The following is a 22,037-nucleotide window of genomic DNA, read 5'->3' on the forward strand; positions in this document are numbered from 1 at the left end:
TTCGCTTACAACTCGACGGTTTACGTCTGGAACCCGACGGTGACTCTCGACGTCATGCTGCCGCACGTCACCGACGAAGAGAAGAGAAAGTGTTGGAAAATGTGTACTATTTTAATTTCATGTGTGGCCTCCTTAGAGCCTGCCACTGCCACTTTGCTGCCAACGTACGGGTGGCACGGCCTAGTCAGGCAAATGTTTGCCTTTAGCCGTGTCCCCTAAGACAATCTGTTCATTGTCTTAAATAAATCAATAAAGAAAGAATCTTGACATCGCTGCATATTGTCAGCACGCCGAAAAAGCCCGACAGCTCGCCCGCCTTCGCATGAAGGTCCAGCAGAGCACCGACATCCGGCACTACAGTTTTCGACGACGCTACGTGGAATACCAGCCCGGCGACCGTGTTTGGGTTTGAACCCCAATACGCCGACGAGGACTTAGCGAGAAACAGTTGCGACGCTATTTCGGACCCCACGAGATCATCCGACGCATTGGCGCACTCGTCTATGAGCAAGTAAAACTCTTGCTTGGGCTAGTTGGTTCATGCTTGAAGTAGTAAAGGCAAGGCGCAGAAGGCCAAAACTCAGGAAGAAGAACACAAACGACAGGACCGGCGCGCCGGTCCTGTCGTTTGTGTTCTTCTTCCTGAGTCCTGGTCTTCTGCGCCTTGCCTTTACTACTTCGATTATGAGGTCGTGCCAGACGGCATTTCGCAATCGCAGCGGCACCGCTCACGATCTGAAATAGTGCATGTTGTGCGCCTTAAGCCCTTCTACCAACAATAACTCGGACTTTGTTATTTCTCTTCCCTGCATGTGGTTTAGTTTCTTGCACTCGCGTTTATTTGTAGCATCGGGACGAAGCTTTTTAAGAGGGGGTATTGACACGTGTACCGATTCATGTTTTTCTCGAGGTATGCATTTCCCTCACTAACAAATTAATGTTATCGCTCCGCGCAAGGCACGCCTGCATCATTGGAACTTGCTTGAATGTTATCGATGGCTCTATGCGTTGTCTGTTGTTACCGAAGCTTGTATAACCTGATTGTATGCGCGACGTGAATTGTGTAGTACGTTCTGGAAGGCATGCGGGCACCAGCGATTACTCTGGAAACTGCGATGGCTCATGTAGAAAAGCCGACGCGCTTGACCAGCAGATCGAATTTTCGACGATCACCGACCACACTCGCCGCTATCGTTGTGCTTTGGGTGGAACTTGCTTTTGTGGGCACAGATTCACCCAATAAAAAGTTAAGCTATCGAAAATTTCGCTGTTGTTTTTTCGTAGCCACTACTACGTGACAATATAATATGTAGGCCCGTTTTTTTTTACATGCAATAACAAACAATCAACTTGAACTTGGCGTCCGCGTTGGAATACCCAATACCAGACGCCCGGTGGACTTCTCGTTTGCGTCCAAAACGGTGCATGGACATTGGCACACACTTCGGATGACCTACAGACGAAATGTTTCACAGCAGCTGCTATGCTAAGACAATGGGCTGACTCGGCGTCCTTGTGCCATCCGCTGGTCACAAGCATTCTCTGAAACCAGCCAGAAAAACGCAGCTGACGCATTTTATTTCTTTGCGTCGCAGCGCACCAATTCAGCTGTTTCTAGGCAGAAACCTCGACCACTGCCAGTTTATCTACCGGGTTCGGGTTATGATTCGAGGCCGCCGTTGTCACTCCAGCGTTGTCACTGTGTTGTCACACACGCTGTCATGCATCTATTGTCATACCGTCGTCGTCACGCTGTCTCGGTCGCGCCATCATCGTCATTCGCTCTCTTTCATCATGTTGTCGTCATAAAGTCGTGGTCAACTCATCCTCATCGTCACGTTGTCGTCGTTACACCATCGTCATAATTTAAAAGGACTGACAACTGGCCAGAATGTGTAGTGACACGTTGATGGAAATGAAAGGACCATGATTTATAGTGATAAGAATCCAGCACGCTGTTTGGGATTTAAGTAAGAAATATAATTTTAAACAAAGAAAGTCACAAAAACCAGTAAGTGGCATGGCCTGGCGGTGAAATGTTGATATTTCAAAATGCAGTCAAGAGGAACGTAAGTCGACTGTCATTGAATACAGTGTAATTATTGCTCAAAACTGCAGTTAGTATATTATTAGGCACTTGCGCTTTATTCTATGCCTATTACGCTGTAAAGAAAGTCCACGCTAAGGAGCGGCACTCGCGTCGTCCCACATGCATTGCAGCGCGCGTGCAGTTGTACGCGCGCGAGTACAGCCGAGCATAGCACGAGTTTACAAGCACCCTAAGTTTTATGATCTCCCTGTGATACAAGATGCCAAGATACAAGATACATGTGCCGTAAATGGGTGCGTTTTTTACCTTCGTGTCGGCGCCTCTGTCACACTGTACCGACGCCGAGCTCTCCGCCAACCATCGGCAGATTGTCGGCGTCGGTACAATGACATAGGCGCCGACACGAAGTAAAAAAAACGCTGTTGCCGACAGTCGGCATGCCGAAATCGGTGTCGGGTCGGCCTAGTGTGAGTCAGCATTTACCAATCGGCCTTCTCCAGGCGCGGTGCTTGTGGCGGGGACGGTGCTATATCGTGCAAGTCAGATTTGTCGCTTGCGCCGCCGCTTTCCTCCATCGAAGCATTACGTTCGGGTGCTACTTCGTAAGGATCTGAAATCCTTTGTTCCAGCTCGCTCAGGTCTTCGAGAAACATTGGAAATCGGAAGCGCACGTTTGGCAAAAGGACCGTGCACGAACCGCGTATCACGTGTAAAAGCGTCGTCTCGTTTTCGATGCGCTTGGCGTCGTTTTCACTAGTCAAATACCAAAGCAGTTGGACAGGAAACCGCAAAAGCACGTAGCTATTATCGAAGAAACACTTTGGAAAACATGAATCGCGGGACCACCGACTTCATGAACAAAATAATACTTTTTCACACCCACGGCCGCACTTGTCGCTTGCCTCGCACTACTGCCAGCCTATAATCGCTATCGCGCTTACCTATCACAGTTTTCAGCATGCTTCCAGTGAACGACTTAATCCTCACTGCAGATCAAAAAATTCTGATAAAAAAAATATTCCATGGCGTTTTCCGCATTACTACTTCATTAGAGGCTCTGGCTGGTAAGCTTTCCAATGCACTAAAAACAGTGGGTACCATGAAACTTGGTTGTCAGTCCCTTTACGGATCGCCATCTCACTGTCGCCATACCGTCGTCGTTATACGCCTTTGCCGTTCCGTCGATATCATTCGTTCTTCATTCCATCGGCACTGCGTCAGTGCCGTACAGTCGTCGCCATGCCCCCATGCTCACGGGCAACCTTGGTGAGTGCCATGGCTAAGTGGGATGATATCGTAGGATGCGACATACAGCCGAAGCAACGAAAGACTTAAAATTACCATTACACATGTTAAATAAAAATTTCAATCAACATGGTCTATTGCTATTCACATTACCATCGACAGTCAGTGAGAGATATGTTGTAAATTTCATTGTCGCCAGCACATTCACCTTCAAGCTCAGCCTTCTGATACGTTTCAGTGACTGCCATTAGATTCTCTTGCTCGCATGTTTTTTTAAAGTACAGATTGAAAACCCACTGCAGTAAGAATATTAGCGTTTGTTTCGATGTGGCGATAAACGTGAACTTCGTTACTAAAACAGACAAAACCGAAATTGCGAGCCAGTGAACGCTATGGGACTTCAATGTGTGACTGAAGAAATAAATATCGAATGCATGTTGTCATACAGCATACGAAATGAAACAGACTTAGCTAAATTGCTGTTCGCCTCTGATACCATAAACATTGTGTAGCTTACCCAGAGACTGCAGTGAACGGAAGGGTTCCATACATTTATCACACTTTCTTGTTATGAATTAAGCTACTTTCTAGCGTTTTCTACAAACTGGTGAGAAAGACTCAGTAAATTAGGAGACAACATAAAGCCAATTAGCTTTTTAGCAAAAAAGCATGATTAGATGATATTGCTGCAGTACAGAGGCAATTTGAAAACAGGTTCTTGCCAGCACAATGAAAATGCCAACAGCAAGTACAAGTAGCCTTTTCAGACACACAAGCTTTATTCACAGTCACGCAATCACTCATCTTCAAAAATCAAAGTGCACTTGCTTTGATTCAAAACACTATTGGGCATGACGAAAAATGGTCTTTCTTTCATTCTTGGAACTAGACATGTACAAAGGAAACTAATTGATGATATAGAAGGCGTGAAGTCAACTTTTGTCACAATTCTCATTTCTGGGTTCACTCACTCAAACGTATACACTTGTACACTGTTAATGCTTTTTGCATCAGTGGAAGCAAGAGCTTAGAACCACAAATCAAGTCTACACTGTAATGTCTTTGACATGTTGGACATTTTTGCATTGTTAATTAAATTCACAAGAAAGCACATCAATTAAACTTCTGAGGTTAATATTGTGTGATTATCCTCTAAACAGAAACACACTTATGCATGTAGCAAGCACTCACACCTCAGCCAGTGGAAACCCATTGGATGCCTCACACACGTCATGAAGTTTATGAATGCACTTGTTCTGATGAAAGTGTGCATATTAATGGAGTGACCTGCTAAAATAACCTTGACAGGAAGTCTTCTCTGTTACAAGTATGGTGACATTGTATAATCAGACTCGGATGACACCGGAAATTCAATGCAGCTTTGCATTAGGTGATACACCACTGAACATTTCACAACAGGAACTACTTTGACAGTAAACATAAGTACACAAAGCAACTGCACAAGGGTGTCCAAAAAGTGGCACAAGCAAATGACTACACTTTCAACTAAAAACCCTACAGTCGTCATCCTTAAAATGTGAAAGGACATCCTGGAATGTTTTTAATAGCTGGACTGCCAGACTACTTACCAGAAGTAAGCACTTTTCAGCTGCAAGCACTGCTTATTTTCTAACGCACGAGACTAGCTTGCCACCGATGTGGACATACGTTGTCCTAGTGTTGAGGAACACTATTTGAGTAGACGTGAAGTTGCTCATATATATTCTCACCACCATGGACACATACAGTAACCTCTCAGGAATCGAGGTCTCTGATGCTCTCACATGACACATTCTATAAGCGTACTTACACAAAGCAAACTAAGGAACAATTATCATCAGTTAGGGTAACTGAAGGTACAGCAAGCGTGACTAGGGCTCTATAATCGTGTCAGTTCATTTGCTGGGGCCATTACATGCGTACTGGCTATAGAGTGCATGGAAGCCATGCTGACGTAAGGCCATAATCTCTAAAATTGATGACATCAGCCAGGAAATGTGGGCCATGAGATGCCAATTAGCCGAGCCTGATATGCCTGAAAGACACTGGAAAAATCACATGCCTGAAAGTGTGCCTTACTGTTTCTAAAAGGGTGCTTCGTATCTGCTATATGCAAACTCACAAATAAGGTAGAAAGCAATAGCTGCCTTTGTTAGAGAGACGAGACAAGCACATTGAAGCTAGCAGCATTGGCATAAGTGTTAAGCAATTAGCCTGCTTATGTAGAACCAAAATATGCACTGCAATGCAACAACTGTGCCTAACTGCGAACACAGAGCACATTATATTCATAATAACCTACAAATGTGCTTAACTGCGAACACAGACTACATTATATTCATAGTAACCTGACAGCAAAGTGCCATTTTTTTGTATCAGGCAACCAATGTTTGTTATTTAAAACATCACGAACAATCAAAAGCAGCTGGGAAAGGTACTGTATAAAACGAAATATAGGTCGGCCCGGAATATAGGTCATCTCGTAACGAATATTCAAGCACATGCCGTAAAGTATTCATTGGTGCAGCACCGATGGCAAGGTAGACTGCTTTATGCAATGAGAGCAGTTCACTTGATTGCAAGTCAAAAGTAAAAGAATAAAGACGAATGTGAGTAGCTAAAATGCACTTCAAACTCAAGAGGGAGTATGCACAGTTAAGTGCACTGGTGGCTGTTTTGCAGAGTAGTTCGAAACATGCATCAAGCAAACAGACTACAGATTAGTGGACCATGAATGCCACATTCTATCTCCATACCTACAGCCATACCTATAGTCAGCCTCCGATTACTTTACATAAGGAAGAGATTAAGTGCTTTAACAATTATCTCTCACGTAGACCTGCACATGTACCCGACAGACACATGGTGTTACCATTCCTGAGCTTGCGTAGATGCGTTTTGTGTCTTATTTCTTTTTTCGCCTCAGTGCTCCCTTCAGTTGATAGTTGGCGTTCGTGTTGTCCACTTCGCTACTCTTGTGTCCTGTCTGCACGTCTCACCTCTTTTTTGCATAATGAATCCTTACCAACTAGCTCAGCTTTCTGTCGTTCTAATCAACACATGCTTTAAAATTATTGTTATATTTTAAAATAAATATATCTCTAAGTTATTTACGTCGGTATTAAAAACCTGCATGTCATGTGTGTCTGGTTAAATGAGAAAGCTAAAAAGAATGTTTCCACAGGCTTGAGCCTCTTAAGAGAAATTTTCCAGAGCTAAATATTGTGGCCTATAGTCACAGAAACGTTATGTTAAGAATGTTCATAAGAGCAAATGCCAGCCACAGGTCCTGTTGGACATGTTACCAAAGGCAGCTGGCGAGTGTAAAACAGCACATGGCATAGAAAAGCTTTGTGAATTCGGTCAGGTTCATTTTTGGGTGATTATTCAAGCAAAGTTGAGATTCACTGGGTTTATGGCAGTTGCCTGAATTATTAGTCAGGGATGCAAAAATTACTTCTGCTAATATTAGGATGTATCCTTGCATATCAGACTTTCCTCAATTGCTAACACCTGTAGCACACTTCTTATGATGGTGGTTATCAATAGTAGGAAATTTAGATTACATCTCCAGAATCTATGAGATTCATTCAGCATAAACAAGTTGCTGGCAAAATACTCTTTTCCATTTCGAAAAATAACTTCACTGATAATTATGCCTGCACAACTCAGGTGCAATCAGAGATTTGCATTTAGAACAGAACACATTCAGTCACTGCAATGTCACAAAGTGGGAAGCCTGCAAAATTTGTGAGAATGGCAGGGAAAGAGAAGCCAATTGCCAATCGGTGAACTCCCCAGAAGTTGGTGTGCCTCATTTCTCATAAGCTTGGGTGCAATATACTACAAAACGAAATCTTTCTCACTTCTAATGAATAATAATTTATAAGAAAAAAAAATATTTTTTTCTTCTGAAGCTTAGACATGTTCTCAAATAGCTACAAAAATTTGTTGCAGAGGCTTCAGCCTCTTCAGAGAAATTTTGCAGAGTTAAATATTGTGGCCTATAGTCACAGAAACGATATGTTAGCCTACATATGGTGATTAAAATTTGTTAGTACCTATTACTTTTTCTGCAAAGTCGATAGATGGCGTCGCGAACAGTGAAAGAAAAGCGATGGGAACAGTAGCATGCTTTTCAAAGGAAGTAACATGTTGTTGCACTGCAATATCTGACTGGGCCCTCGGGTACAGTGTTAATGTACCTCACGTAACTAAATGGTTATGTGACGGAAGTTCACAAGACGTATTTGACACGTACCTATGATACTGATGTCCTGGCAGTGGACGTCCATAGGATAACCACAGCACATCATTGTTGCGACAGGGGAGGTCCAGCATCTTACAAAAGGGACACAAGCTCATGGTCTATGTAATCTGGAACTAAACCGTCTCTATACAGGCATTACGGGGTATGGGGACAAACACAAGAGCCGGTAGGGGGCTGAACATTGATATATGGAATAGTTTTTCACACAAATTCAAAGGCAGCATTAATTTTTGTGGTAATGGGCAATGGAAACAAATGAACTAGCATACAAGAATGAATAGCATACAAGAGTGAGCGATTGCAGCGCCCCAGCTCCTTTCGCCATTGCCGGCGTCAGTTGCCCCTATGCATCGCTGCCTCCGCGCGCTGCCCTGCCTCTTTCGAGTTCATTCTAACCCGGGTCTCGGCGCGAAAGAAGGAGCTGTTCAACGCACTGTTCGTTTTGAGAAACGAAAACGAAGCCAGAATTCGCTTTCTGCCATCTCTTCAAACGCATTTCACACCTCCAGCCGCTCTCCTTTCTCCTCGAGCAACGCCAACGCAACAGCAGCAGCTCCTCTTGCAAGCGCCATTTTCTCGAATTAGACTATGGATTGGATCCGAACGTGCCATTATGTAGCCGCAGCCACCATTCGGATTCAATCCAATTTATCAGGCATGCCATGTGAAGCCGGTCTCGCAGTGAGCGCATGACCGCTCGAACTGCACACCTCTTGTCCGGTTCTACGCCTAGTGGACGACGTTCTCGGTTTCAACATGACTGACAAGAGCATTTGGTCATTTTGACGTCACCAAAAACTTGGCCGCGCCTCGCGACTGACAACGTCGGCGCGGCCTAGGCAAATCGCGCATGGCAAAACTGACAGCGCGCCCCGAACAACGATCTCCCATCGGGCCCCTGGCTGGCAAGAGGAAATAGTGTAAGCGCTAACCTTTGGTAGCACTGTACGAAATTATTCAGGTGCTGAGCCCTTTAATTGTATGATATGATTGCAATTGCAACATTTTAAACATATTAAGAGACCTGTCACAGGATTAGCTTGCCAGTACGAGTGCTCCAAGTTATAGAACTTCTAAACTTGCTGTTGTGTCCTTAGATGATGATGAGCTAGCTTGACAAGAATATAACTTTCGTTCAAGAATAAACTTCTTTGTTACACTGAGTGACTTGAAACCTTATGTCATGATTTCAAGGGGAAATCACGCTAACCACTTGCTTTTCACTATCCGTCGTACTGATGACCTTTGCATAGGTATGGCACTTTGCTACTAGTATGTCTGCTGTGAGTGACTATGTGCTATGCAACCTCTTCGACGCCATTCGACATCAGTAGGAGGCATCGACACAGAGAAATGCTAGAACTACAGATTAGATTACACACCCTAAAGTACCCAGGTGGGCACTAAGAACTCTGTTCGCTTGCACTTAATTAGTCTATATCTACTATATATCTACCATCGGCAAATCACACCCGGTGAATAGCAGCACCAAACAATACCACAGTTCAATGCATCACTCATGGCCCATTTGAATAAAACTGTGGTGCTACGTGTGGCTTGATGCACACAGGCTGTGCGGCAACCTTAACAACCTGGCACAACAATGCAATGCATTGTTGTCACAGCTCAGGCACACATTTCTCAATGTTCTCTGTTCATTTAGCACACAGGTGTACCATCCCTGAAGAATGTCCCTGATGACACAGTGTGGCAGCACAGAATGCTCAGCGTAAGAAGTTCCATCACATCACGGCACACTAGTTCTGTATGTAGTTTTCTGGCTGATTGCTGCTTTTGGGCGTATGCTGGTGTCTATGCCATATGGTCGCAAGTGGTATACAAGGTACTCCATGACGTACATCATGTTGGGGCTAACGTAATGGAATGAGATGGCTGTGTCACTGCAGCAGTCCATGCCCTGCAAAAGAATGGACATGATCAGAAAAGGCTAAACTGATGTCCTTCAGGGATCAAGGTGGAGGGCAGCATTCTGGGACCTGTCCTTCTTTTAGTACATATAAATGACATTGTTACATCAATAGATACGTCAGAAGTAAGTGTAAGACTTTTTGCAGATGACTGCATACTTTTTGAAGCCATTCTTCCCAAGCAAAACCACCAATGCCTGCAATATAACCTGCATGCTGTTTTCAAGCGGTGTAAAGATTGGTCTTAAAATGATACAGTGATAAATCCGTGTTCATAAGAAACGTCCTCTTAATCATAGGCATTCATTTACCAATTGTCCTTTGACAGAGGTCGATGAATACAAATGTTTAGGTGTTACAATTACAAATCGCCCAGCCTGGTCAAGTCATATTAAAAAAACTACTCATCTGCCTCTAATAAGGTCAGTTTATTGCTCCACAAACTAGAAACAGCGCTGTCAGATATAGAACTGTTGACCTACATTTCTTTAATAAAACCAAAATTAGAATATGCAACGATTTGGACCCACATCTAAAAAAGTACATTAGAAAACTTGAGATGATGCAACAAAAGTTCACCGACGATTATGATATTACCTAATGCTAAATTTGAGTGCAGCTATATACGTGTTTTCTTTTCACGAGTCAATATCTTGTGTTATGATTAAGTAGGTACACGGTTTATACTTCGAAGAGAACTCTCTGAACGGCGTAGCTGGCCCGTACATCCTGTCTCGTGCGGCACATTGCAAACGAAGCGAAGTTTGACACCGCTGCCTCGCTAATTGTGAGATCACGAGAGGCAGCGCGTCTTTGACGCGTGGGCGCGATTCACAGCAGCTGTCACAGTCAACCTCCGCTCATGCAGCGCTTTGTTTCAATACAGGCGACGCGCGCTAACCTGGCTCCTCATCCTAGCCATCGTCGCCGCACAGCCCGTCTTGCGCGGCACTACGCTTGACGAGGGCAGCCCTTTGTCGCGAGCAAGTCGCGACGCCAGGGACAGCAGCGACAACACCCTAGCGAGCGTCACATCGAGCCTTAATTACTCAGAGCTACTCGCCATCTCCCCTTGCAAGAGCAGTGATCGCCGTCACACACGCTGGTGCCACGGACAGACTTCAGTAGCTGACGCCGCGGACGAGCCACCCTGGACCCCCTCGAAAGCACAAGTGAAATCGGCCCGGCGGCTTCGGATGCCGTGGTTGCCAGCAACTCAGCGCATGCGCAGGACGTTTTCCCTGCGCTCTTCTGCTTTCTGCCTCATGGTTTCACTGTAGCCTCCTCCTCCGCTTTCCTCCTAGTGTCGTCTTCGCTCGAGAGCGAAGAAAGGTCTTGCGCGGGTGCGAGGTAACTTTTTTCATCAACCGCTACGCTCCGCGTCCACTCTTCCATCCTTCGCTCTGCTCGTTCGATCACTCGGTTATGCCGATGGATGGATGGATGGATGGATGTTATGAGCGTCCCCTTTGGAATGGGGCGGTGGGTTGCGCCACCAAGCTCTTGCTATTACACTACCTAATGTCCTACCTAAGTTAAACAATAAAAAATAAAAAATAAACACTATAAACTCCCACACCCAAATTTTCTGATCCCCTGTTGCTAACTGTGCTTTTGTACGTCTCCGTTTTTTGTCGTTTCCCTACTATTCTTCCACCAATCCTCCAATCGCCTCTTGCTAATGCCTACTGCGAACATGTTTGCTTTAGCACTGCTCCCGCTGAACCCAACGGCTTCAAGGAGGCCAGTGGCGCCTAAATCGACCGCTGGGTAGACGTCTTCCCATTCTAATAAAACATGCTCTGTAGTTTCCCTAGCTTTACTGCAGCAAGCACATGCTTCTTCTTCCTTCTTATATCTCGTTTTGTAGGTGTGTGTTCTAAGGCATCCCGATCTCGCTTCGAAAAGTAATGAGCTTCCCTTTGAGTTATCATAAATGGTTTCTTTCCTCATTTCGTTTTTTTCCTCTTAAGTAGTTACTCATAGCAGATTTCTTTTGCATTGCCGCCAACCATGAGATTATTTCAGCCTCTCTGACTTTCCGCTTGACCTTCTTTGTTGCTGTGTTGCCCACCCTACAGGCCGCATACTTGCTGGTAAGCTTCCTATTTCTTTTCCTCCACTGTGAATCAATGTTTTTTCCTGTACAGATACCTAAACACTCTCCAAGCCCATTCACTTTCTTCTATATTCCTCAGCCGTTCTTCACACTCAATTTTACTGCGAGCTTCCCTCACTTCAAAACTAGTCCAGCCCATATCACCCTGCACTGCTTCATTTGTAGTCTTCGCGTGACCGCCCAATGCAAGGCGACCCACTGACCTTTGGTTCCCGTCGAGTCCTGATTGCACCCCTGATTTAAAGCAAACAACCGCATTTCCAAAAGTAAGTCCTGGAACCATTACACCTTTCCACATACCTCGGAGGACCTCGTACCTATTGTATCCCCATAGCGCTCTGTGCTTCCATTATGGCTGCATTTCTCTTCCCCTTTACTGTTATGATATTTTCCTGTGTTTCCATATATCTATTGCCATCGTTTATCCATATACCAAGGTATTTATATTCTGTTACCCGATGTATTTCTTGGCCCTGTATCTCCACTGTCTGTTCACTGCTTTCATTGAATACCATAACACCTGATTTTCTAACACTAAATTTCAAACCTAGATTGTTGCCTTCCTGTCCACAAATAATAGCCAGACGTTGCAAATCACTTTGCTTGTTAGCTAGCAACACAATGTCGCCCGCATAAAATAAAACTGGGACCTGTTGCTCTACTACTGTACCCGCCTGTTTGTATGAGAGATTACACCCGATATTACTTCCTTCTAGCACACTCTCCATCCTCACCATGTACATCATAAACAGCTGCGGGGATAAAGGGCACCCCTGCCTCAGTCCCTTGTTGATATGAACTTTCTCCTCGCTCCTCATCCCTTCCCATTCAACGCAAACGGCTTTTTCTAGGTAAATCTCTCTCAAAAGCTGTAGACAATCGTTACCTAAGCCTTCCACTTCCAGAATATCCCACAAAATGTTGCGGTCTACGTTGTCGTAGGCTCCTGTAATGTCTAAAAAGGCCACATACAACGGTCTGCTTTCTGCTTTTGATATTTCAATACACTGAGTAAGAACAAACAAGTTATCATCCAAACGCCTACCTATTCTGAAGCCATTCTGAAGCTCTCCCAAAATGCCATTATTCTCTGTCCATGCTTGAAGCTTTAATTTTATTGCCTGCATTGCTAGCCTGTATATTACCTATGTAATGGTCAACGGTCTATACGAGTGAATTCTTTCTCCCCCTTACCTTTATAAATTAAATTCATTCTACTTTGTCGCCAACTGTCTGGTATTCGTCTATCTTTTAAAGTTTTTTCCGCTGCTTTCACCAGAGCTTCTTTACTCTTTGGTCCTAGTTCATTTATCAACCTAACAGGAACCTCGTCCAGCCCTGTGGCTGTGCGCTTAGGAATTTTCTCTTCCGCTTTCTTCCAGTTTAAATTTGTCAGCACCAGCTCCTTTTCCACTTGGGTCTCTTTCATGCTCTTTCTTTTTCTTCAAATACAACCTCGTCATTGCCTTGGAAAGATTCGGCTGTTACTTTTCGGATGTAATTTATTGCCACTTCTCCTTCCAGTCCGTTTTCATCTTCGTCTAGGATATGTTGTTGTATTGTTGTTGACTTTCTGCCTAATCATTTTATGTGGTTCCAAAATATTCTAGGTGCGGCCTTCATTTTCTCACGTATTTCTGACAACCAACGTTCACTTTCACCTTTCAATTTTGCTTGCACCAGTAATTCAACCACAGATTTTTCTCCCGGTATATTTCCAATTTGCTGGCTACTTCATCCTGCGGCAACTGCGCCTTCTTTGCCTGCCTGTGCTCTCGAAATGCTTTCTGTCGTTCGGCGATCGCTTCTCGTATCTCCTTGTTCCACCAGCTTTTCGGTTTCTTTCTTCTTTTCCAACCAACATATCGTTTCTCTTTCCGTATTTCTGTCGTTATTACACTTAGAAGCTCACCATATTCCCACTCTTCACTTGGCCATTTGCCATGTTATTCCTCAATTGTAGTGACTATATTTGCTATTTGTTCAGCGTTCAAATTTGGACTGGCCATTTTGCTCTCCTTGCTGTTTCCCAGCTACCTATCCCATTTTCAAAATGATGCGTTTATAATCACTCCCTCTGCTGCTAAACCCTTCCTCGTCGATGACCATTTCTCTCAACTTATCATGAATTCCTTCTGTCATCAGACAGTAATGAACGGTCGATTGCCGGTTTCCCACTTCCCACGTGATCTGTCATTCACACTTAGGCCCTGTATTCACGATAATGAGGTTATGTTGCTCACAAAGGTCTAGCATCGACTTCCCGTTATTGTTGGTATAGCCATCTAAATTTTGTACGTGGGCATTCATGTCACCTAATATGACAATTTCGGCACCATTCCCGAAACCCTTAATATCAGCGCTTATGCATTCCACTAACTCTTTATTCTTCTGTGTGCAATTTTTTCCGGTCCACAAATACGTAACGCCCAGCCAAGTTTCTTTCCCACTCATTGTACCTGATAACCAAAGATGCTCTTGACATTGTGAATTTACTCTTTTCCATTTGGCTCCCTGATGGATGAGCATTACGACTCCTCCTCCTCCTCCCTTTCTTTCCGACTTAGCTCTGTTGCATCCTTCCCAAACATAATTCTCAATAACTTGCGGTTCTTCTGAGTCTCTAAGGTGCGTTTCTGTAACCGCGTACACCCCTATTTGTTCTCTATGTAACTGCTCCTGTAACTGCTCCTCCTCGACGCCGACGCTCAACGCAGGAGGAGTTGCGCACTAAAAACCTGTTCGATTTATCTTCAACACAATTATCAAAGGAGTGACTCACCATCAGTGCTCATGGCCACTAACAACATCACCGTTTTGCAATACTAAAAGAGCAATTACTAGGCCGCAGTTTATTGATTTGTTTCATTTCCATCAATTGATTATTAGTCCTGAAACTTATTTAAGACCCTGAATTTCTAGACAAACTAGACTTAGACATGCTCAAAACCTTGAACATTACTTCGCGTGCACTAATATTATTATGGAATCCTTTTTTCCTCGGACCATCAATGAATGGAACGCATTACCACCTGAAGCATTCTGTAAAAAAGGACTTGGAAAATTATTTAACTTTTTGTTCATGAACATATCTTACAAACTATGATGGTTGTAAATACCACACTGTATATGAATGTACTCGACTAGTTATGCAATGATGTATTGCACTTATTTTTACCTGTGTACATACCGGGTGTTTCTGCAAATATTTCAAGGAATCTTTAAATATTGTCTGTGGCAGATAACACAGTTTAGACCTTGAGCTGGTCCCCTCGAAGAGGTGGACATTAGTCGCCGAGAAATAAAAATGCATAATCGACTAATTAAAAAAACACGAATTATATTTGGCTTCATTAATTTACGGTATATATCGCAAGCTGCGAATTGTAGTGAGTTTTCAAGCCATATCCACTCAGAGCGAACACGAAGGATGACACTGGTTTCGAGATATGTGCAGTAAAACGTGAGGCAAAAATGCAATGTTACTACACGTACTTTTTAAATAATATGTCGTTTTATGCAACGAAGCACAAAGACAACTAGGACGCCCATGTCTCGCCAACTTCGAGAATTATCTCGAAACCGGTGGGATTCTGAAAGTGCGTTCAAATTGGATGTGCCTTGCGAACTCACCGGCTACAATTCGCAAATTGCAATATGTGCTATAATATAATGAATTAAAAAGTTAATGAGTGATTTTCTGGTAATTAGCCCTCTATTTATTCAGATTTTTGGTGCTAGTAATGTTCGCCTGTTTGAGAAGTCGAGTTCATGGATTAGAAATGTGATATCTGTTACAGGTGATTTTTAAAAATTGGTTAAGCATTTTGCAGCAACACTCGGTATACTTACTATAGTGTGCTTGCAGCCAAACCACACTTTCACTATTTAAATATCTTTTGAAATTATCTTGTCAATTACCTTTATCATTGCCCTGCATGGCCCTTAGATTTCAGTATGTTGAATTTTGAAGAATCCCACTATCAAAACAAGCTACAATGTCTCTAAATTAGCCTATGCTTCTTGAGTACAACTGGCACATTTTTGTAAGCACCGTGTAAACATAACTTTGCTATACGTTTCTTCTGTACCTTATTCTGTACCAGTCCACCCAAGAAAGTCAACAGTAGTGGAACAATGTATATTTTAACAACGGTTTGACAACAACAGTTTGACAACGTAGCAATGTAACAACAGTTTGACAAAGTGACTTCTGTCAGGCTTGGCAAAGACAAGTCCTTTATAAAGCGTCATCTTTTAAGACATTTTAAGACCACTTTTTCATCATTTCAAAACTCTTACATCTCCCTGTGAACATCCGTCGTGTACGAATTTTATCCACACGATGACCGTGGGAAGCAAATATTGAGACTGTAACATTGTGTTGTAGAAGAAAATAAAGCTATTATGTAAGGATTAACGCAAACTATATAAATTATTAACGCGAACTCAAGGTAAACATGCATATCCACAAGCTCATTAATGAGAGAGGCTGAACAGCGGATGTTCCATTGGCGATTTGTTAGGCGACAGTCCACAAGGTGAAAAATAACAGCTGCAAGGAAGGTGAAGGCGGAAAAGCACAAGATATATCGCTCGGTATGGTAGTGCTTGCATTTTCTTTTTTTTTACGGCAATACTCCAACGAAGACCGTCAGAGAGGCGTTGCTCACCAAGCCCCGTCTCGTGCAGACTCCTCGAATCGAAATCGTTCACGAATTTCGGCGGCACAGTAAACTACGGAGGTGCACGCTCTCTCTGACGAGACCACAAAGTGCCGGCTACGACAAGCCACTGCTGCGCACGCACATCTTTCGCGGCCACGAACCTCCTTGATGGGGTAGTAGGCGTACGACCAGAGCCAGAAGTCCTTGGGCATCTGCCCGGGTATCAGGTGGCTCTCGGGCACCAGCGGGAAGAAGCGGCCCCTGCCGGCCGCGTCCCGCGAGTCGCCCGCGGCCACGCCGAGCCGCTCCAGGCAGCGGCCCATCTCGACGTCCTCGGCGCCGCCGGCGTCTTCGCGGCAGCCGTCCTGCGGCCGCCGGCGGACGAGGCGGCGCACGGCCTCGCGGCTGAGCACGTAGCCCGCGCCGCCGCTCATGTAGCCCTGCGCCACGTACGGCTTGAAGCGGCAGCCGTAGTACACTGCCTCCGAGGCGTTCTTGTCGCGCAGGAAGTAGCGCAGGTTCTCCACCACCACGTACGTGTCGTCGTCCGCCTTGAGGAACCAGTCGTGGTCGCGCAGGTGGTGCTGCGCCACGTAGTCGAACGCCGCCTTGGTCTTGGCCCACAGGTGGTTCCGCGACTCGGTCACGTTCAGCGCCACGGCGGGCAGCTGCGAGTCCGACTGCGAGCTCATGAAGAGCAGCGTGTTGCAGCGGCGGCCCCAGGTGGCCTTGACGTGGCGCGCCTTCTTGGCGTGGTTGCGCGGCTGCGTCATCACCCAGCACAGCACGCGCACCTGACGCCGCAGGTTCCGCGCCACGCGGTCCTCGTCTGCGGGGTCGCGCGGCTTCGCGGTCAGCGCTTACACGATGGCAACGCGCACGTGCTGCAACACTTGGCGCTTACGCGTCCGAGCAACGATACGCAAGGACAGAGAGTTGGCAAGTTACCTACAATGGTGGGGGGACGTAAAGTTACAGGCCTTGCCTAATGCGCCTTAGTATTACATGTTTCCCAATAAAGCGATGTGGCATGCATCAAAGGTAACCTTTTAGGGGGGAAACGAATTAATTATTATTATTATTAATTAATTATTAATTATTAATTAATTATGTCAGGCAAGTGGTTGCCTGACAGACTCCTTGTCAGGCAACCACTTGCCTTTTGGTCTGCGCCCTAGGCAACTGTACCACGTTGTCTGAATAAACTCTTTGAATCTTTGAATCTTTGAAATAAAAAATCCACCATAGCGTGACCAACCCCTGTGGGACTCCATTGCGGGCCTTACTCACTGAAATACACTAAGCAGATAATATAACAACATATAATACAAACTGGCCCTCATTACAAACCTTTTTGTTCCAATGACGAAGACAGCCAAAATACACTTCCAGCCGACAGAAATTCGGGGAGTGTGCGCCTAAATCTTATAAGTCAATAATTTCTTTGCATCTATATACGCTTCCTTTTCCGCATGAGACCGACTGTCGCGAAAATGACTTTTAGGTTCCGGCCCCAGTTGTTCATTCGTGCGCTGTTGATCTTCTCCTGCAGCTTCTGTATCCGCTCAGCTACTCTGCTTATAAATGGCAGGGTTATTAACCGACGTCAAAATTTAGACAAAGAAATCTGAATTTTCTGGAACGTACTTTCGAATAATCAACCATTTAAGTCTATGTACCTAACAATCTCTGCTGCAATCCTAACGCAACGTGCAAATATGAAACTAAATTGCTTATATGGTGGATGAACAGTAACGTCTGTTCTTAAGCTGCCCGAATGGCTATATCGAACTTCATCCACACCATTATGCCGATATAATGGAAAGGCAACATCTCTGTAATATAAATGTCCGTCTTATTCCAGGAGTCACCCTCAATGTTTGAGCACGTGCAAGGTTAGCGCATCTAAAGCATGCAGGGGCGACAATTCCTCCAGAATCGCTCACCAGTTGTTCAAACTACACGCCACGAAGGCACATGTCGCAGTTCCCCAACCATACGAGTAGTATCGGTAATGGAATTTTTTTAAGCATTCTCCAACTAACTAGCACAAAATTATTGTCGAATTACCAGATTAATAGTTTTTAGCGCAAAGAAATGCACGACACGAGAGAAGGCACACAGGGCACAGCGGTTATAACAACTGATGCTACTAACAATGAGGTTTCTTGGCGCTAAAAACTATTAACGTAAAATACCAACTAGCCCACCAGTCTGTTTTGTTGAATGACCAGAGTCTTAAGGGTAGCCGCAGAATGACCTCAGACTTATCTATTCGAATTTGCCTTATTTTGGTAAGCGCGTTAGAAGTGGTTTATCGCATTATGTTGGAATGTCCAGGTTACAGAGACGAAAGGACAGGTATATATATATATATATATATAAAGGACAGGTATATATATATATATATATATATATATATATATATATATATATATATGTGTGTGTGTGTGTGTGTGTGTGTGTGTGCGTGCGTGCGTGCGTGCGTGCGTGCGTACGTGCGTGCGTGCGTGCGTGCGTGCGTGCGTGCGTGCGTGCGTGCGAGCGGGCGGGCGGGCGGGCGGGCGGGCGGGCGTGCGTGTGCGCACGCGCGCGAACGCTTCGCCTCTACCGATTCTCACGGCGCGTGGTATCTGCCCACCTAACATGTTAGCTCTTTTCTCGCCTTCCTCTTCTAGCGCAGTTCCCGATCGCCCTCCCTATGCACAGAGCACCACGCGGACGCTCGATACGCGGCGCGGTAGAATTCTCCGCACTTGGCGAAAGAGCTTTCCCTCCGCCTCGACCCGGGCGTCATCGTCTACAGCACACGGCAGGAGCGACTGACCGCTGTGGTGGAACTCGTCGTCCGGCCCGTGCCCGGCGAGCGGCACCTCGGGCGCCGGCGCTTCCTCGTCCTCCCAGTGGTCGGCGTGCGGGCCGGTGGCCGACAAGAGCGACGCGGAGGCGGGCCGCCTGCGGGCCAGCAGCCACGGCGCCACGCCCGGGTGGTCGAGGGAGATGACGCTCAGCAGCAGGTAGGCGCAGCCGAAGCCAAACGTGATGCCCGTGCCCAAGGGGAGCAGGAAGCCGCGCGGCGCCAGGAGCCAGGCGCCGCCTGACAAGCCGGCGACCGACACACCCGGTGCTCGGCCGGCTTCCATGTGCCTGCAGCGCGACATTTGTACAACATTTCGTCTGACCCTGAATAAACTGGCGCGGAGAGAGAGAAAAACATAAATAGGCGTAATGTCGATTAGGAAAGCCTGAGGAAGCATTTGAAAAGACATTCGAACTTTAAATCTAGGCTTTGGCGAAAACTCGTCTGCTCGGGGACGATCAAGGCTGATTGCGGACAAGGCTCCCGCGTGGGAGCCGAACCATCTTTTGTTCCTTCTTCTCAAACTTCTATTTATGTGGTCAATGTCTATTATAAGATGCCAGATTCGAGCTTCTGCGCAGAAGAGTTGCTTGTTAAACAACACGGCAAGGGACATCGAGCTTAAATTCTTCTCGAGCATCTTGCCTACAGGCCCTTGCGCAGCGGCCCATATGGCACTATCAAAAGCGGTTGCCGAGATGCTGCGTATACAACAGATCCACTTAAGGTATACAGATGGCGGTACACCTAAGCACATCTGTAGGCTCAGTAAAGTTTTGTTCGTTCTCCGTCCTCGCTTCACCGCTGGAACTTGAAGCTTCTCGGACGATGATCGGCAGTTGTTGATCAAACGCAGGCAGGAAACGATGAGATCAGATGTACAAGAAATATTTATACGTAAACTTTTCTATATACATGGCAGGTAAAACAAATACATTACAAACTTGAACAACTGAGAAACAAAGTCTCACTCTTCGACTGTCTCAATGACTGTTAGAGCCCAGACTCGTTTTAACGTACATAGTACGGAGGCTCACTGATCTATCAGCAATCCTGATTTCAGCCAAGTCTAACGTACATGGTACGGAGCCTCACTGATCTATCAGTAATCCTGATTTCAGCCAAGTCTGAGGGACAGCATGTCGTCCCGATTTTTATAGCCCAATTACACAAAGAAAAAAAAAGGCGGAAGGGCCGTTGGCCCGTCCCACAGGTTCAGTTGCCAATCAGAGTCAACAATTTGTTAAGCCACAACCCACAGGGATGGGCTTACTCTTAAAAATAAACATATTGGAAAACAAAGCTATTTTCCTTCTTCCCTAAAACTCCGATGCCCTCTCATTTCTCCGTAGTTAGTGACGGGGTCAGCAAAACACGCCAGGCCCGAACAAGTTATCGCTAGACCGTTTCAAATCCCAACGGCGTCTAGGCCGCAAATGTCTCGGAAGCAGGGGCATCGATACCACGTAGTGCGGCCGTACTCAAAGTTTGTCGGCGTGGGAGACTGATCGCCCTCCTTGTACTTCAGAGTTATTGTCTACAAGACAAAGTTCTTCGAGTGCGTGTTTCCAAGACGCCGTCGTCCGAACGCACTCTTTACGTGTGCCCCGCATTCCTGCAGCGTGCACTGTAAGCTGGCCTTCGACACCACACAGGCAGTCGCACCCAACAACAAGGCTGGCGATTGCGTTCCGGACGCGTAGAAGATTAGGTCCATGCTCACTGCTGCGGAACGGGGTCAGAGTTGCTAAGCCCTTCTTAACCTCGGCGGCGCCTCCAATTAGTCAGGCACTCGGGAGCCACACTCACAATACCTTGTACAGCGGTCCCTTTCAAGGCTGGTCTGTGTGGACTCGTGTGACCGTCGGCGGACTGCCAACACCGTGCGCACAATGCCGACTTCCCGGAATCGGCACTCGCCCACCTGGCACCTGCCGCGACGCGTCACTCAACACCGCGCGGTGCCTGTGACCCCACATAACACAGCAACTGTCGCCCGGCTGACACGGGGGCAAGTGAACCCCCTCTCTATGCACAAAGCACGTGGCCGATTCGTGACACTTAAGAACCCGAACAATCAGAGCGACCTTACAGGCTCCAACCGACCAGTAGAGGTAAAGCCGCCTTTCAGTGAACCTCGGAAGGCTTCCTTCATGTACAGCTATACCGAGACGAACTCGCACTTGCCTCCAAAAACACGCGTCAGAATTCAGTGCAACGTACAGCTACACAAGCGATATCCGCTTTGGTATACGCTGGCGCCTCTGAGCATTAATCTTTTATATGCGGCACACACAAGAAAGAAAACATGACGCCTGTTGTATCTGCACTACTTGTTCCCTGGTACCTTCATTCCATTAAAGGGAAGCTGAAAGGATTTCCAGAAAAAATGAGTGAACATCTGTACATAATGGTTTTCAACCCTCCGAATTCGAATATCGTATCGAAATTGAGCGAAAGAAAGCGCAAATATATTTTATTTCGACGAAAAGTGCAGCAGCGGACACGCCCAGCTCGCGCGTCTCGTTTCCGCCTGTGATTGGTCGGGCGCTTCGTGACGTCAACACTAGTGTTCGTCCGAACCGACCGCTGCCGCTACACACGAAGCGCGGTGTCAGGTAGTTTGGTGCTGTTTTTCTGAGACGGTAATGGAAAATTAAGAGAGACTGCGTTTTTCTGAGGAGTTCGGCGTTGCTCCTTACATGTACGAGCCGATTGCGAAGAGCCGGCCTCTCGAAGAAGCAAACGATGCTGGTGCGAGCAGTGCTTTCGACGCGAACGAAAGCGAAGTCTTGGGATCTCCTCGTGTTGGAAATGCCGTTTGGTGAGTATGTTTTTTGCAAGGCGGTCTAGTGATCTGGCCGATCTTTCGCCGATCTAGTGAGCTCGTTTCCGGTC

At 45.9% G+C, this 22,037-nt stretch overlaps 1 protein-coding gene across 10 annotated transcripts in view; it reads right to left on the bottom strand.

Moving 5' to 3' along the window:
• Positions 1-4,044: 4,044 nt before the first annotated feature.
• Positions 4,045-22,037, bottom strand: part of LOC142573162 (glycoprotein-N-acetylgalactosamine 3-beta-galactosyltransferase 1-like) — a 208,954-nt gene continuing 190,961 nt past the window's right edge. For all 10 annotated transcript variants that reach the window (XM_075682727.1, XM_075682723.1, XM_075682730.1 and 7 more), the window contains 3 exons: positions 19,107-19,426; positions 16,441-17,108; positions 4,045-9,483 (listed from right to left, as the gene is read on the bottom strand). In XM_075682727.1, the coding sequence (XP_075538842.1) occupies positions 9,313-9,483; positions 16,441-17,108; positions 19,107-19,422 (1,155 nt within the window). In that variant the 5' untranslated portion in view covers positions 19,423-19,426 and the 3' untranslated portion in view covers positions 4,045-9,312. The remainder of the gene's footprint in view (positions 9,484-16,440; positions 17,109-19,106; positions 19,427-22,037) is intronic.

This window comes from Dermacentor variabilis, chromosome 2 (genome assembly GCF_050947875.1).
Source record: "Dermacentor variabilis isolate Ectoservices chromosome 2, ASM5094787v1, whole genome shotgun sequence".
Lineage (NCBI taxonomy): Eukaryota > Metazoa > Arthropoda > Arachnida > Ixodida > Ixodidae > Dermacentor > Dermacentor variabilis.